The sequence below is a fragment of the Colletotrichum jinshuiense genome, chromosome 6, assembly GCF_051148585.1.
Source record: "Colletotrichum jinshuiense chromosome 6, complete sequence".
NCBI classification, from domain to species: Eukaryota; Fungi; Ascomycota; class Sordariomycetes; order Glomerellales; family Glomerellaceae; genus Colletotrichum; species Colletotrichum jinshuiense.
In genome coordinates this window covers 2,701,686-2,718,756 of record NC_139313.1, presented here as the reverse complement: position 1 = coordinate 2,718,756, position 17,071 = coordinate 2,701,686, and the positions used below count along the sequence as shown (strand labels likewise).

Here is a 17,071-nt window from a genome sequence, read left to right as displayed (position 1 = left end):
ATGCCGTTCATGCGTGTGCCGTTCTTCCATAGGCTGCCCGCCGTCCGCTGTCTCAGCCCAGAGGGAGACCAGGGGTATATTTTTCTACAGGACACCCACCCGGCAGGCTGCCTAGACAGGGGGCAGGCCGCTGAACCTGGCAGTTTCAAGACTCGGTGGAGACAGTGAAACGCGCCTTGTGCGCACACTGTCCCTATACTTCCCTAGCCCCTGACACTGCCCATGTTGTCGGGAACCGCGGCACCGCCCTGCGAGATCTTCGCTATGCACCTCGGACAGGCTGCTGATACGGTGTTGACGTTAGCGCTGCTCTGCCACTCCACTCGCCTTGGACACCGAAAATAGATCCTCTTCGGCTGGCAGGGCCCATAGTCGTCAAGTTCCCTTACAGTGCATATTCTGATAGGCACTATCCGTACTAGCCATGGGTTGTCAGCCTCCCTCCCTCAGCTCGACATCAATACGAACACTCCGTCGCCAGCATCGATGCTCCTTCTACGTCCATCCTTCAAACAACGGCCCCGGACCGACCAAGACGGAATCGCAAACACATTGCCCCGCTCGCGCCAGAAACACAACAACTGGACTACCATACCCAAAGAGGTGGCATCGTGAGGCGACATCCAAACCACCTCGACCTGTTTACGCAAGATTCAACACTTCATTCGCATACGAGGGGAATTCCCACCCGCCTGGCCTCCTACGCCAAACAAACTGTCTCGACCACCCCCCCTAGCACCACGATCCGAACCCCGAACCTGCTGTACTCGACACGACATTGTGCCTCGACATGTGCGCAATCGATCCCCTACAATAAACCATGCGATCTGCAGTCTCCGCTGTTCCTCGACCGGCTTAGAGATAACTAGGCTCCTGCTCACGTGCAACAGCCCTGGCCATTCGTTGAACCACCCGTGTATATCAAAATCAGAGTAGCGGTTGAGAAGCTGCTCCAAATCTTCAACCCTAATGCAGAATAACACACCCCAGTCCTTCGAGATGAGCTCACGGCCGGACGAGTATTCGGGTTCCGACAGGGAGCGTCTGCAGGCAGACCCCCAAGGTGATTCCCAACGCGGTCGTCAAGGCCAGCCATCAACGGCAGCACCACACATGTCTGCCAATGGACTCGGTCTTTCGACATACTGGGAGCAGCCCTATGCGCAGTCGAGCAGCTCTTTTGGGCCTGATTCCCCCATCGATCCTTCAGCACTACAGTTCGCTCTGCCGCCCGATATTAATCAGCCTCCGCCGCTGCCGCGACTGAACTCGCCGTCTCTTGACTCGCTTGACCGGCCTTCGCCCTACTTCGATGAAGCCACAAACCCCGACTACTACGAGGATAGGGTGCCTCTTACCTCTAGGGCTCAGCCCATCTCTGGATCTCTCAGCGCGAATACAGGGGACGCACAGCCGAGAGATAGTTTCCAGACTGTGTCCGACATTGACAACACTCCTTCAAGGACGCGGGACGCGAGGTCGCTCGGTTATGGCTTGGAACCTGGCGGCATGGGCGGCAGCCGTCGCCCAAGCTATGGGAACACGCTAAGCCCCGGGGGAGAGCAACGACGGTCACGCTCGCCCTCAACCGGTGCACTCTATAGAGCAGGCTCCATTATGCGGGCCATGTCTCAGCGTGTTGTCAACATCAGCGGCGAGGGCGAGCTCGTGGACCAAAGGACACAACGGGACCGCTCTCCCTCGCCAGCGCCTGACCGTCGCCAGCAGCTACACAACTCTGCTCAGATGTTTACGGACACCTCATATCACTCCGATGTCTTCCAGGTACCAGAGAAGGCTCCCGAAGCGGAAAACGTTTTCGCGGATCCCGCGCCTCCTTTACAACCAAGAGTGCCAATGATGAATCCGCTGAAAGGGAAGTCGTTAGGCATCTTCCCTCCGGACCACCCGATCCGAACGAAGCTCTGCGATCTCCTGGTTCATCCTTTTACTGAGCCCTTTATCCTTATCCTCATCATCCTGCAAGCTATTCTGCTGTCCATAGAATCAGCCCCTGACGTCTTTACCCACCCGCGTCCTGATACCTGGGGAGTTACATGGATCGACTGGGCCATGTTAGTGTTGTTCATCATATTTACCCTAGAGTTGATCGCCCGCATCTTGGTATCCGGGTTTCTCCTGAATGCCTCAGAGTACAGCACCATCGATCGTCAACGGGGAGTACGGGCGGCCGTTGTTGACCAGTATAAGAATATATTCCAACCCCAACGACAAAAGTCTGTGAAGGCTCCGCGGCAGATCCATCTCGGCCCATCTGCCTTTCAGCGATCCTTCACCATCATGCAAGGCCAGGCGCTGCCTCAAACTGTCGAGGAGCAGCAGAGGTTCCAGCTTGCTCGACGGGCATTCCTGCGCCACTCTTTCAATCGACTAGACTTCCTCGCTGTCATCGCTTACTGGATCTCCTTCACACTCAGAATGACGGGGCTCGAGAGCGAGAAACATCTATACGTCTTTCGCATGATCGCTTGTCTGCGCATTCTGAGATTGCTCGCCTTGACCAACGGCACGGCTGTGAGTATTTATGTTTCATGTTTTACGAGATAGCTTTTAACAACGTCTAGATCATCCTCAGAAGTCTCAAGAAAGCAGCTCCGCTGCTCGTACGGGTGGCGTTTCTGATCGCCTTTTTCTGGATTTTGTTTGCCATCATAGGAGTGCAAAGTTTCAAAGCCAGTCTCAGCCGGCAGTGTGTATGGCTTGACCCGACAGACCCAACTAATAAAGAGAAGTCCTTCACCAACGACATGCAATTCTGCGGTGGTTTCCTCAACAATGTCACAGGAGAAACTATGCCGTGGGTTCTCCCAGAGGATGACCGCGTCTTTGACAGTTTCAGGAACGGTAGCAAGGCGGGCAAAGGCTTCCTTTGTCCTCGTGGCTCCATATGCCTTCAACAAAGTAACCCGTATAACGGCACAGTCAGCTTCGATAACATTGCCCAGTCTTTGGAAATGGTGTTTGTTATCATCAGTTCTAATACGTTCTCCGACATCATGTACTACACGACCAACTCCGACTACCTGCCCGCGGCCCTCTTTTTCGGGGCCGGTATCATGATTCTTATGTTATGGCTGGTCAACTTACTCATTGCTGTCATCACATCCTCTTTCCAAGTCATCCGCGAGGAGAGCAGGGCGAGTGCGTTTACGACCGACGAGCAACCGTTGGTGCAAGAGCCTGTAGACGAGCCCCCTCAAAAAGTATCTGCTTTGCGGCAAATCTATGACAAGATATCCTTGATCTGGATCGCCGTTATTGCTTTTGGTCTAATGGCACAATGCTTCCGGAGTGCCAGGATGTCAGACAGTCGCGCTCGTTTCATCGACTCGGTCGAAGTTGCTGTCACCATCCTGCTAGACCTTGAGATTGCTCTGAGATTTGCCGCAGACTGGCGCTCTTTTCACAAGAGCCGACGCAATACCATCGATCTGGGTCTTGCCATCATCACGACCGTCATTCTGATCCCGCCAATTCGCAACTCAGGGGAGACGTACGCTTGGTTGACCGTTTTTCAGATTCTGCGAGTTTACCGGCTTGTCCTGGCTGTACCGATGACTCGGAAGCTCATCGTCATGGTCCTAGGAAACTCGAATGGTATTGCAAACCTGATGCTTTTCGTCTTTTTAATCACATTCCTCATGGCCATTTTGGCGGCTCAGCTCTTCAGGGGCGAGATACCGAAGTACAGCGACGATGGCGACCTCAACGAGATTTCTTTCTTCACAGTATACAACTCTTTTCTCGGCATGTACCAAATCCTGTCGAGCGAGAACTGGACCTCGATGCTGTACAACGTCACTTCTTACATGAACGAACACGACACGGGGTGGATTGGCGCAGTATTCCTGGTTGGCTGGTTCATCTTGTCGTTCTTGATTCTCGTCAACATGTTCATTGCTGTTATCCAGGAGAATTTTGATGTATCCGAAGATGAAAAGCGCCTCGAACAGGTCAAAGCTTTTCTCCAAAGGAAAGAATTAGGGAAGTCATCGAGCAGTCTTACCTTGTCGAACATCTTCACTTTTGGCAAGGCGAGGCGGAGGAAGGATCCTCTGGACTACGGGCCAGCTATGATGGAAATGCTTCTAAAAGATGCCGTTGTGCACGAGTTCCTTGACGATGCCGCAGATCTGCCGCAAGAGAGTCCAAACGAAGAACAGTCACCCACAAGGGCACATACACATGCTGTCGGCGTGGTCCAGCCTGGCACCTTGTCCTCAATATGGGGGAAGATAAAGTCGATGTTTAGCAGCAAGGACCCAAACCCGTTTTATTCGAATCTGCGCTTCGATGGTCCCAACGACACTCTTGACCCGCGACAGATGGCGCGGCAAGCAGTTTCTGCCACTTCTGCCCGTAAAAAGGCTCAACGCGACTATCTTGCCAGGCATCCGAATTACAACAACTCCCTATTCATCTTCACGCCTAACAACCCTCTCCGGCGGTTTTGCCAGAGAATCGTAGGTCCTGGCAGAGGAAACGAGCGTTTTGAAGGCGTTGAGCCGAACAAGATCGCGTGGTACGCCTCCTCGGCGTTCATCTACGCATGTATTGTAGCAATGGTGGTCATTGCCTGCGTCACAACACCGCTTTACCAGAAACAATACCAAGCGGAACACCCAGAGTTCAGCATCACATTCTGGTATGTCTGGACAGATTTGGCATTTGCCATGGTTTTCTCGGTTGAGGCCGTCATCAAGGTTGTTGCCGACGGGTTCTTCTTCACCCCCAATGCCTACTACCGCAGCTCTTGGGGCTTCATTGATGGAGTAGTGCTTATCACCTTGCTGATCAACGTCGGTACACTACTCGCCAATGACGGTGCTGTCTCTAGAGCTATCGGTGCTTTCAAGGCGCTTCGTGCTTTGCGTCTACTGAATGTTAGCGACAGCGCCAGGGACACTTTCCACTCGCTCATCATTGTGGGTGGCTGGAAGATACTCAGTGTAAGTTTTATTCGCTATTTTTCGGGCCCGTATTCGCCTCTAATTGTTAAACAGGCTGCCTTTGTATCCATATCGCTGTTGATTCCCTTTGCCATCTATGGGTTGAACCTGTTCAACGGCCAAATGGTATCTTGCAACGACGGAGATGACTCGATCATGCTCCTCTCGGACTGTTTCGGCGAGTTCAACAACACACCTTTCAATGACGATTGGCCGATGTTGTCCCCTCGCGTCCCGTCCAACGCGTACTTCAGCTTTGACGACTTCGCATCCTCCCTCTTTATTCTATTCCAAATCGTCAGCCAGGAAGGCTGGACGGACGTCATGTTCGCCGCACAGGCAGTCACAGGACGTGGGAACCAGCCAAAAGACCTCAATCGTCAGGGCAACGCCATGTTTTTTGTCGTCTTCAATCTGTTAGCCACTGTCTTCGTTCTCACGTTGTTCATCTCGGTTTTCATGCGCAACTACACCGAGCAGACTGGCGTCGCCTTCTTAACAGCCGAGCAACGCTCTTGGCTTGAGTTACGGAAACTTTTGCGTCAAATATCCCCATCCAAAAGTTCCTACAACGAGTCAGAGAAAACTTGGAAGAAATGGTGCCACAAGCGCGCCATCGAGAAAAGAGGCAAATGGTATACAGCCGTTACCTACGTCTTGATCTGCCATCTATTGCTTCTTCTGCTCGAGTACCACGGCGAGCCCAGATGGTGGACAGACTCCCGAGACGGCATGTTCCTCGCATTTACTCTCGTCTATATGGCCAACATTGCTATCCGCATCGTTGGTCTTGGCTGGGCTCGTTTCCGAAGGAGCTCATGGGACCTATACTCGCTGGTGGTTGTCACCGGCGCGTTCGTCTCTACGTCCGTGCTCATTATCAGCAGAAACAGCGATACATATGTACAGCTTCACAAGTTCTTCCTTGTTGCCATTCTTTTGCTGCTCATTCCTCGGAATGATGCTCTAGATCAGTTGTTCAAGACAGCCGCCGCCAGTCTGACAACGATCGGTAACTTGCTCGCCACCTGGCTCGTTTTCTTCCTAGTATTTGCCATCGCTCTCACGCAAGCTTTCAGTCTCACTCGCTTCGGTGAGAACGAAGAGGCCAACATCAACTTCCGAAGCGTACCCAACGCACTGATTCTCCTGTTCCGAATGAGTTGTGGCGAAGGCTGGAACCAGGTCATGGAAGACTACGCCACCATTGAGCCTCCCCTTTGCGTGGACAACCCTGACTTCTTTGGCAGCGACTGTGGCAGCAAACCCTGGGCTCGGTTCTTGTTTGTGGCATGGAACATCTTGAGCATGTACATCTTTGTCAACCTCTTCGTGTCTCTCATCTATGAGAGTTTCAGTTATGTCTACCAACGGTCCAGTGGACTGGCTGCTGTGGACCGTGATGAGATTCGGCGCTTCAAGGAAGCGTGGCGTAGCGTTGACCCTGCCGGAACCGGGTTCATCAGCAAAGAGGCCTTCCCGCGTCTTTTAGGAGAGCTCTCTGGAGTATTCGAAATGCGCATCTATGACGCCGATGACTCGGTCAGACAAATATTGGAAGATGTCCGCAACGATGCTGCGACATCTGGGGCGCGCCACATGTCAATTGCTTCGGCAAGTAACTATAGTGCAGGCATCGATATCCAGCGACTGAACAGACGACTGGCCCAGATTGATGTTTTCAAGGTTCGGGAACGCCGTCGCCGATTTAACATTTTCTTTGAAGAAGTAATGGTATCTGCGGACCCTGACAAGGGCATCTCCTTTACATCTGTTCTCATGATCCTGGCTCACTACAACATTATCAATGACAGCAAGAGCTTAAAGTAGGACACCATGTTACACTAGACGAAATATTATGCTAACGGCTCGCAGGCTGGAAGAGTTCTTACGGAGACGAGCCAGACTGCAGAGAGTGGAGGAGGAAGTACGCCGGAGGGTCGTCCTTGGCTTCTTCGATACTTTGTGAGTTCCTCCAATATTCATTGGTGCCCGAACCAAGCCGCTGACAGGATTTTGTTTTAGGTATTGGACGCGCAAATTCAAGAAGCACATTGACATGAGGAAATCTGCCAGGATGACGGCCATTCCCCAGCTCGACATTCCTCACATCCTCGTAGATGACGACGAACCTCAGCGCAAGTCTTCGCCAGTGGCAGGGACTGGGCAGACGAGGTCGGCATTGCTGACGGTGGACGATGCCCACAAGAGCTGGTCGGCATCAGGGTCGACGGATATGTCATCCCATGATGCAGACTATCAACATCCGCTGAGTTTCCCGAGGTCCGGCCCGACAACGCCGGGCCACCAATCTACACACTCGGCGTTCAGTTTTGAGCTACAGGAGGGCGGGCAGTCATCAGCTCAGAGCAGCCGTCGTGGAAGTGCAGTCAGCCCTGTCCAGAGCCCCGTTAGTCCCGCGCAAGTCAACAACATGCTCGACGACTCCATCTGGCTTGAGAGCATTAGACGGACTGCAACAGTGCGTAAATCGGTTCGAAAATCTGATTGGAGTAGATAAACGCATCGAGAGACGATGTGTGATGAATATCATTCTACAAGCGACGGCGTTTTAGGTTTGAGAGGAAGTACCATAGAATCCGGGTGTGGCACATGGGCGTCTTCTAAACCATGACAGGCATGAACATGATGATTTCCTTGGACGAACGATAGAAAGCGCGTGGTTCAAGGCTACGAATTGCATTATCAAGAGCTACATTGTAGAGTAGAACTAATAATACCGATGATATTTCGTCTAACGGAAAGTAGGCTTGGATGCCCAGCGGGAACATCTCGTTGAATGCCTTACGGTGGATGGGTTGAGCGATCAATCTGCAATAGACCGGCTGTTCGCAGACTACGACCAGGCCGAGTACCGCTCAGATGCCACGGTCATGCTTGAGAAGTGGAGACAGTTTCTCGTTCATCTGATAAACAAAAGGAGACGAAGAAGAGGCACGGGTGAAACTCTCTTTTGCCGGGAGTCCAAGAGCGACGAGTTTTTTTTTTTCTTTCAATTTTTTTTTCAATTTTTTTATTGCCAATCCAAGACGACCAGAGTCAAGCCAAAATACAAGTTCACGTAATCGGCGTAGCAGAGCAATGACATTCCATAGTTTCTGCACCAACCCTCGGATCGATGTGCTGGCGCTCTGACATCTGTCTATAGTTCTTACACGACAGTGGTTTCTTGGCAAGCATCTAGGAGAGCAAACTCGAGTATCGGAACTAGAAAGAACAGATGCTATCTCGATATGGACATTGGAAGGAGTGCCAAGATATACTGTGAGGTAAGGGTGTATGGTTTCAAAGTTTGGAGATGCGTACACAAATGTAGTTGCCATCTTCGCTTTTTCCCCCCTATTGTATTCACACTGGCAAGTATTTCACATTGAGCAGGCCTGGCTAAATTGTTTTTTGGCGCGGGATTGCGCGAATGGTCGGGAGTTGGGCTGGAATTCCGATTGACTTGAGGGTGCAAAGCGGCGCCTTGTTCCGCGTCTAGCCTCGCAGCCCACCATTTTCACTCGCTCGGCTCATTCATTCACTTTGCCTCCCTTGCCTCATCTCGTGGTGATCGAAGAGAATATCAGCGAGGTAGTTTGGAGCGGGATAGGATACCACAGAGTCGGGGTCGTCACCCCCCCCCCCCCCCTCTCTCCGGTAGATTTCGGGGGTTTACAAAAAAAATATAGCCCAATGGCAACTGGTTCTCGTATTCTTGACACCGTCTCGTCTCGTTCTGCTTTGGCCCTGGTCTGGTCCCCGTCTTATCCGCGTCTCGTCATCGCCCGGCTTATCCTCGTTTCACGCTCACGAATGTTTCAACGTGCCCGCCACCCCCTCTTTTTGTCCCCCTTCCCCCCCCCGTTTCTTTGTCCATTCCAAGCTAACCCTCAGCCAGGGTGACGAACGGCGAGGAGACGGACGATAGCTAACCAACTATATGCTATATACTATAGCAGACAAGACCCAGGGAAAAGGCGGAGGAAGCACATAGGGCGAGGAGCAGTGGAATTGGAGGGGGGGCCTCGCATCTGTCTGTCTTGGTGTGGAAGCTCCTTCTCCCCTGCTGCTTCAGGGCAGTCTTCCTACTTTGTCGACGAGACCGACGACGATGCCCCTCGGGGGAGGGAAAAGGTCACCCTTGACTTGGGGGGGGGGGGGGGGGGGGGGTTGATGCTTGTGACGGTGTTTGTGATTCGGAAATGGTGACCAGCAATCGTGTCGAGGTGGGTAAAGGACCACGCCCTCCTTTTCGACATGTTGGCCGGGTTCTTAACGGGCCATGGTGACTGATTTATTCTCAGTTGGCGAATTGATGGGGCGTCGGCCATTCGATCTTGCGCCCTTGACCTCTTTCATTTATGACTTCAAGGCACAATGGGTTATTCATAGATGGTAAAGTACTGCTCCCTACCTACGTACTACACTATACATGGTATGGTATACTGGCATCCGTAGCCGATTGGCCACTGTTTCTCGTAGATGACGGCCCATATTTCTGGTAACGGACGTCCTCCAGGGCAGCTCCCAGTTGGGCGTGGCCACGCGGAGGTTCCAGAAGAATTCGATTCGGTTCCCACATGACGGTGGGTGGTGCTGCGAACAATTGGCACGAACGCCGCGCTGTGGGCTGGTTGGCTGCGCCGGGCACGTTAATTATGCCTTCACCAACTTTCCGTACATACACTATATAATTACACCATTAATCACCACCACAAGCACCCGTATCCCATTGGCCACCCCCACCTCCCTTTCTCCCTTTCGTTATGAATATTTATTTTTATTTTTATTTTGGCCAGGGGCGGTGGCTACTGCATAGTGATGTACGTATGCTGCGCAGCTGAGGCAGGACAGGGCAGTACGTGGCAGCGTCGTCAACTCAAACGCAACGAGATTCTTCCAACTTGATGCAGCACTGATTACCATCCACCAAAGCGAATGAGGTGGGAAGAGACTCTCGGTAGCCACTGCATAGCGATAACCAGCCAAATACAGTACATAGTGGACCCCCCCCCCCCCCCCCCCCAGCAGCATCAGCCATGAAGCATGACATCGGCAATTTCGTTGGCGGGTGCGCTTGAAACAGCCGTGCGTTCTTTTGTCCTGCATCGCCAAGACGCCTGTGGCCCGTCTGTGGTGGCGGTAGCAGCCCTGGGCACCCTGTCGACAAAATCTTATCGGCGTCCTTGAGCCTTCCTTGGTTTCTTACAAGCAGTCAAGGTAGTATGTAGCAGCAGTAAGTAGTATAGCACTAGGTGGTGCATATCAACTCACCTCACCTCGGGGATGGCTTGGCCAAGATACCTGCCTTGAAAGATACCTCGGGATAGAAAGCACCCGACTGACTTTACGGCAGTGCATCCTACATGCCCATCACATGGCGAAGTTGACGTAGTATGCGTCGGAATGCTTTTGTTGTTTTGACAGTGGCCAACCAAGGCGAGACAAGACAAGCTCTGTCGTATAATAATAAGGAACAAGGTATTCGTAGCGTAATGTAGGTAGGTAGTATACGGAACAAGAATACACCATGTACATCCAAAGAGCATCGCTTCCAGAGGAGAGAGCACTTCCGGCCCCACCCCCTTGGGCCCCTTGTCCTGGTGTAGCGCGCAACCCCCAACGACGATCACACAATGCAGCCAGTTGGGACGGACGGAGCTCGAAGCTGCTACAGACCTCAGACTGCCCTGCACCGGACTCCTGGACGCTTGTTACCTCTTACACCGTCGCTTCGTTGCCTGCACTGCTTGCTCTGCTCTGCAGATTACGGGGGCCTGAATGCATACCTACCTACCTACCTACCTCCCTCCCCTCTTGGTCGCCGAGGCATTCGCTCTCAACCATCTCATCCCGTCCCATCCCGTCCCGTCCCACCCCGTCCATCTTGCCCACCCGGAGTTGGAATGCTTCTCCCTTCGCCTTGTCAACGGCCCCCGACCGGCACACGCATGTTTGATAGGGAAAAGGAAAGGACGTCTTGTCCGTCATGGACGACGCAGGGAGAATGCGGTAAAGTTGCAGACAAGCAAGAGAGCCAAGGAATGGCCGGGTTGCCTCCTCTCGCTGGGTCTCCTCGTCGACCTTGTCCCATATCTTGTCTCATAGTCTCGCGCAACTACATGTCTCTTGGTCCATGTATCCTACATGTCTCTTTCCTCTCGCCATTCCCTTTTCGTCCTTTTGAATGCCCCTCCCCCCGCCCCTATTTGCCGAGTGCCAACCAGACCCTCTCGACACCTCTACTTACGCCTACATGGGAATCGTATCCCACTCCGCACCTCAGCCCAAGAGACAGACCCGGCCCGGACAGCTGCGTCGTCTGAACAACACGCCATCCACCCACCCTTGCCGGGTTTGGTTGCCATCTGCCGCTGCCTCTGCCTCGGCCGTGGCGGCGTCTCTGTCAGACCATCTCCGGTGTTTGCCAAAAGAGGCAGCATCCTGAGGGGGCCCTCTCGCATTGATGCCGTCTGCGTCACACCCCTGACCCGAACCCGCTTCTCCATACATACCCTCCCCTGCCCTGCCTTTCCTCCCACTCCTCCTCTCCTCCTCCTCCTCCTCCTGACCCCGATACCCTTGTTCCCTCTCTGCCACTTCGCTTCGTCTGCGATTTATTCCCTGACAGGGGTTTGCTATTGCTCGTCATTGCTGGCTACTGCTGTCCTGCTGCTGCTACTACTATCACTACTCGCCATCGTTCGTTTCTCGCTCTCCCTCAAGCGTTCGCCCTTGCTTCATATAATCCAACTATTCCCGCCTTCACCCTCCTACACTACACAACCCCACCCTCGACTCGCCTCTTTTCCTTATTCAACCAAAACTGTTCCGTTGGACGCGACTTGACCCTTCTTGATAGTTGACTTGTCTTCATTTTATCCCATGCTCTCTTCGTGGAACCAGCTGTCCCGGCTCTAGGCATTCGATTCTTGACATTCCTTCATCCACCTATTTTTCTTCTTCTTTTCCCTTTTCACAACGCAGGCTGCGCCTCCCTACCCATACAACCGTACACTCGCAAGCACATCTCCAGGCGCTTTCCCGTTGGGCAACACTCTGCCTTTTATACCGTCCGGCTACATCAAGAGACTCGTCTCTCCTTGCAACAATACAGACACCAAAAAAACGCCCAGCAACGCGAGAATAGTATCAAATTGCCCACCATGCAGTCCTCACGCTTCCAGTCCATCACTGAGCGCTTCTCCCCGAGTACACTGCGCACTACCTTCCGCCGCTCATCCTCCGCCTCCTCCCGCGCCAGCAGCGACAGAGGCTCCTACGCTACCGCCTCGTCGTCTCCTGTCAGCACCATCAACAGCATCATCTTCCGCCAGCCGTCGATGCTCGACCTTGAGGAGGAGCGCAAAAGCTTCGGCAGCGAGCTCAGCATCCTTGAACCGCGTCCCGTCGTCTACTGGGGCAGCGTCGAGGAGCGCATGGGATCGCCATAGGAGGCGACGCCTCTGCAATGGGTTTACGAACGGAGATGAATGGGAAACGACAAGGCATCATCGTCACGGGCCTACAGGCCCGCAGGTGCAGGTTTGGATATGGGTTAGACTGGGGGTTCTATTCGGATGGGGATGCTTGGCACAGTCCATAAGCGGCGCCCAAGGAGTTCAGGTTCAAATTTAAAAGACGGCTGCTTCCGTCGGAATGTTGACGGGGCAAGATTCGGGTGCCTATGAAAGGGCCTATAAGAGAATCACTCACGGTCCTGCCTATTCAAGACAACGCCACTACCGTTGCAATTCGCCAAGGTGCGATTGGAACAGAATGCAGCCACAAGAAGCTGGGCAGATTTTTTGGAAAAAAAAAATTTTCACAGGAATAAAGACACTTAAATATGTTACTCGATGAGATGCAAGAGTGTCAATCTGGTGAATTGGTTCTGTTTTTCGGTGCATCTTCTACTATGGCGCATGAGCCGGCGGCAGTGACTGTGATTCGACTCTCGTGATACCAGACAAGAAAATGCTCAATCGTACTGAATCCGAATCGAAGCAAGCGGTGACTGTCAGCTAATCATGTCCGTCGAATTGTCCGAGGGCAAAAGAACTCGTTCCAGCCCTCTAACATAATGTCTGCGCAGTCCAGCCAACCCGAGATGTTTACCATTTTGATTGCTTCCCATCGCCACTAAAAATTGAAAGATAAATTAAATTATTGAAAAAAGGCCCGAGGTGGGTGGTGATACTCGCCCCTCTACCTCAACCCAGACAACCAGGCAACGCATGAGACCACCTGGCTCACAACGATCCATCCCTCGGCCTAGCATCCGCCCGAAACATTCTGGGAATTGGGAATCATCAGCCGAGCAACGACACATAGGAATGCCCAAAGATGCCGTCTCCGGGGAACGACCCCGTCCCGAAAAGGTTCTGGGTCATGGTCGGCGGAAACGGCCTTTCGCCGCCCCCGACTTGGAACCGCCTAGTTTCCATGACGGCCGAACGCAACAAGGTAAGGCGGGACGCGGAGAACGAGACAAGGGAATTCCAAGAGGCCCGGAAGAAGGCCAAAGAGGAGCTCGAGGCTGCAAAGAAAGCGTACAAGGAAGCGGTTGGAGGGGGTCGGGCAGCCTGGGGACAACGGAAGCGCGAGGAGGATGCGGATAGGGGCGGGGATGGAACCGGGCGAGAAGGTCAGCGTACGGAGCATCCGGACACCGGTGGCGACGGGGCCGAGGCAAGTGACTGAATGCGGAAAACTCGCGCACAGAAGAACATGGCCGTTCAGGATGGCGGTATGTAGCTGGCACACCTACCAATAGCCGGGGATGAGAGCAGAATGGTGTCACAGTGCAGTCGCAGCATATTGGCGTAGTGCCCCAGCGGTCAGCAGCGCAGCGCGAACAGCTCTATGATACAAATACTATGGCATACATTTACAACAAGGGGCATCAAGCTTCTCGCCCAGCTCGACGTGGATGTCCGTGTTTCTCCCTGGTCTACAGTTGGCATGCGCCAGCCGCTTAAGAGGATTTGTTCTTGTCTCTCCTCCTGCCCATGTTGCGTACCCTCGGCTCAACAACCCACTTGTTGAAGTTGTGCTTGCGGCGAGTCTTGAAACCTCCCTTGGCCTGAAGAACGTTAGGCTTAGCAAAGTCCCGTGTTGACAAGGTGCTGAGGAATGACTTACCGGTGTTCCCCAAGGACTTGTTGGGTGGCGGTTACCCTTGGACTTTCCGCGGCCACCACCGTGAGGGTGGTCAACTGCAAGGTTTTCGTCAGCACATTGTAATTTGCAACATTACGAAAGCAATACATACCGGAGTTCATGGCAACACCACGAACCGTCGGGCGGATGTTCAGCCAACGGCTTCTTCCGGCCTTACCCAACTGTCTGTATTGGTGGTGCGGGTTGCTTGCAACCCCAATTGTTGCGCAGGCATCTTTGCTCACTCTGCGGATTTCACCGCTCTGAAGACGGACATTGACGTACTTGCCCGTCATGACCTTGGTTCCGTCGTCCTTTGTCTCTTCCTCCTTGGAAACCACAATCGCGTACGTGCCGGCGCTACGGCAGAAAACGGCGCCACCCTTGGCCCTCGAGCCGACGTTGAACACAACGGTGCCGATGGGGATCATGTGCATGGGCAAGCAGTTGCCTCTCCACGCAGTCTTGGCGGCCAAAATACCAGGATCGACAACACCGCCCATGCTGTCAAGCAGATCCTTGGGGATACCGGAACGGTAACTGTGAACGACATCACCAGCACGCATGCCCTCGGCGGCGACAATGTAGCTCTTGCGTCCGGTCGACTTGTTCGTGAGCAACGCAATGTGCGCGCTGCGGCCTGGGTCGTACTCAATACGGTCGACGAGGTGCGGGCCGGCCTGCCAGCGGTCAAAGTCCACGGTTCGTATCCTTCTCTTGGCACCACCTCCTCGATGTCTGACGGTAATCCTTCCCGAGACGTTACGGCCTCCCTTGCCGTGACCCTTCTTGGGGAAGGTCAATGGCAGAAAGGGGCGGCCCTTCCAAAGATGGTCGTTGATGGGGCGTTTAAGATGGCGCACACCGGGGGTTCGCGGCTTGTACGTGCGCATGATGACGGAGTCATTGTTGGACTTCTCGGAGGCGGACGCAGGCGCAGCGAAGTCGCTGGCGGATGACATTGACTTTTCCGAGGCAGGCGTTTCGGCAAACTTTCTAGTGGCAGTGGCATATTGTCTGATAAGCAGCCCGCGAAGGGCGGTCGAGCCCAGAAGGCTAGAGCAGCTCTTCTGGGCCGACATTAGCATTCGCGGCTGCGGCATATCGGTGATGGTCTAGTTTCGAGATTCGGAGTGTCTGCTCTCCCTGCTCGGAATGATGCTTGATTTCAGGAGACCAGTCAGCGCGACATGGCGTGGTAGGAAAGAGGCAGACTCGGCGATTGGGGTGACGGTACCGGGAGGGACGACGAGGCGATTTCTATGCGCCAATTGAGCTCAATAGTACATAAGACTGGCCCCAATTACCGTGTGGTCGTCGAAAGTGGTGCCGACGTCGTGGGCGGGAATGGCTTCGAACCCAGGGTCGGATGGGATTAGCTCAGTGCAGATTTCGAGCTTGGGAAATAATTATTCTGCCGACGCCGATGGCTGAACAGGAGCGGTACGTATCTCGCGAGCTTCAGCCACATACACATAAATGGGTCCTGTGGCAGTGCGTGACAGTTGAGCCTCAGTCGCCTCGACACGACCCGCCTCGACCGCATCTGGGAGCGTGACGGGACGTGGTTGGGAAAGTGGCCAATGATGTGTCGGTTGCCCCGCGGTTGCTGCTGTTGATTGCTATTGTGACCGGGCTCAGTCCCCATTTTCCGCTTTTTCACAGTGGCCCCCATCAGACCTTCTCGCGTGCAGCCCGGACAATCGCGTACCTGCTCTCGCTTGGCACAACCGTCTCCCCTTCCTCATAAGCTACGATTATCTCCGACTGTACCTTGACATCCAGCTGCCTTGGAGAGCTTCACCTTGACGAAGCCACAACAGACAACACACATATATTGTCACAATAGTGCCAGTCAACCATTTCCCTTTCATCCAAGGACTCCTTTTTCTCATTCTCCAACACATTCGCCAGTCACCGCCCAAGGCACCTCTCATCCCTTGCGCTACCTTCAACCTATATCTCATTCTGAGTGTGTGCGAGAGAGCGCGACTGCTCATTACCTTTGCACTGTCAGGCTCTGTGTCACTCTCAGATATACGTGCATCCCATCACATCACTCTAGCATCTGGATATTCCAGTTCACTCCTACACGCCAGGCTCCTGTCCAAAGCATACACTTTCCTCCCTTCTCCTACCTCTTACACACAAAGAATCGCAATCTCTTTCACTTTCGTGTGCGCGAAACCCCCCAAACCAAGTCGCGACTAGACCTTCCGTCATCCGTCATCCGTCACGACAAAGACGCGCGACTTTCCTTTAGCGAGAGTCAAGAAGCCACTCCCTGTCCGTCGTTCGCGCGCTGCACCAGTACACACGACCTGCACCCGCTCCGCTTCAGGTACGCTACTGTGGTGACCAGACCAGGGCCAGCGCGAGCCGCGATTTGAGGTACGTACCCTGGGGCCCCGGTTCCCATACCCACTACATACCACATCACGTCCTCTGTTCCCACTACCTCAGCAAAACACATCACACATTGTCTTTGCAACTCCTCTTCCCACATAAACAACCTCTTTTTCCCGAGTTCAACCTCTTAATTCCCTCCCTCCCCCTCCAAGACACCCTACCACTCCGCCCTACCAACTGTATCTTTGCCAATTGGCCTCGGCGACGCGACTAATTCTCCCTCCATCAGAGCCCAACCGTGTTTGGCGTCGAACCAGAGCAAAACCCTTTGCCCGCGTTCGAGTCGCCCGTCATCATCATTCCTCAAGGTACGCATGTCTCGACTTTGTTCCGGTTCCAATCTCTCTCCTCCCAAGCAACCGGCCAGCCAGACCCTTGGTGGCGCTCGTTTCTTTCATTACCTTGTCTCTGCCTGCGACTTGACCTCAGCGGCGGCCCTCGCTTGTCGACGCGTCTGATGCTGACCATCTCCTCTTAGATTTCTACATTGCAGATACACCATCTTCACATAATCACTTAACAAG

General features: G+C 53.6%; 4 protein-coding genes across 4 annotated transcripts; 3 read left to right on the top strand and 1 right to left on the bottom strand.

Annotated features, from left to right (window-relative positions):
• Window positions 1–969: 969 nt before the first annotated feature.
• Window positions 970–7,491, top strand: EsH8_VI_000689 (calcium channel protein CCH1; the record flags this gene model as incomplete). The annotated part of the gene is made up of 5 exons (XM_083271942.1): window positions 970–2,535; window positions 2,586–4,970; window positions 5,025–6,796; window positions 6,846–6,935; window positions 6,996–7,491. 5 exons carry the CDS (start codon window positions 970–972, stop codon window positions 7,489–7,491), a joined length of 6,309 nt encoding a protein of 2,102 aa, XP_083127116.1.
• Window positions 7,492–12,142: 4,651 nt separating this feature from the next.
• Window positions 12,143–12,430, top strand: EsH8_VI_000688 (uncharacterized protein; the record flags this gene model as incomplete). Its single annotated transcript, XM_083271941.1, has 1 exon — window positions 12,143–12,430. The coding sequence occupies one exon, from the start codon at window positions 12,143–12,145 to the stop codon at window positions 12,428–12,430; it is 288 nt and encodes a 95-aa protein (XP_083127115.1).
• Window positions 12,431–13,322: 892 nt separating this feature from the next.
• Window positions 13,323–13,679, top strand: EsH8_VI_000687 (uncharacterized protein; the record flags this gene model as incomplete). The annotated part of the gene is made up of 1 exon (XM_083271940.1): window positions 13,323–13,679. The coding sequence occupies one exon, from the start codon at window positions 13,323–13,325 to the stop codon at window positions 13,677–13,679; it is 357 nt and encodes a 118-aa protein (XP_083127114.1).
• A 274-nt stretch (window positions 13,680–13,953) lies between these two features.
• EsH8_VI_000686 (mitochondrial 54S ribosomal protein uL2m) lies at window positions 13,954–15,241 on the bottom strand (the record flags this gene model as incomplete). The annotated part of the gene is made up of 3 exons (XM_083271939.1): window positions 13,954–14,061; window positions 14,121–14,194; window positions 14,251–15,241. The coding sequence occupies 3 exons, from the start codon at window positions 15,239–15,241 to the stop codon at window positions 13,954–13,956; spliced, it is 1,173 nt and encodes a 390-aa protein (XP_083127113.1).
• Window positions 15,242–17,071: the final 1,830 nt, after the last annotated feature.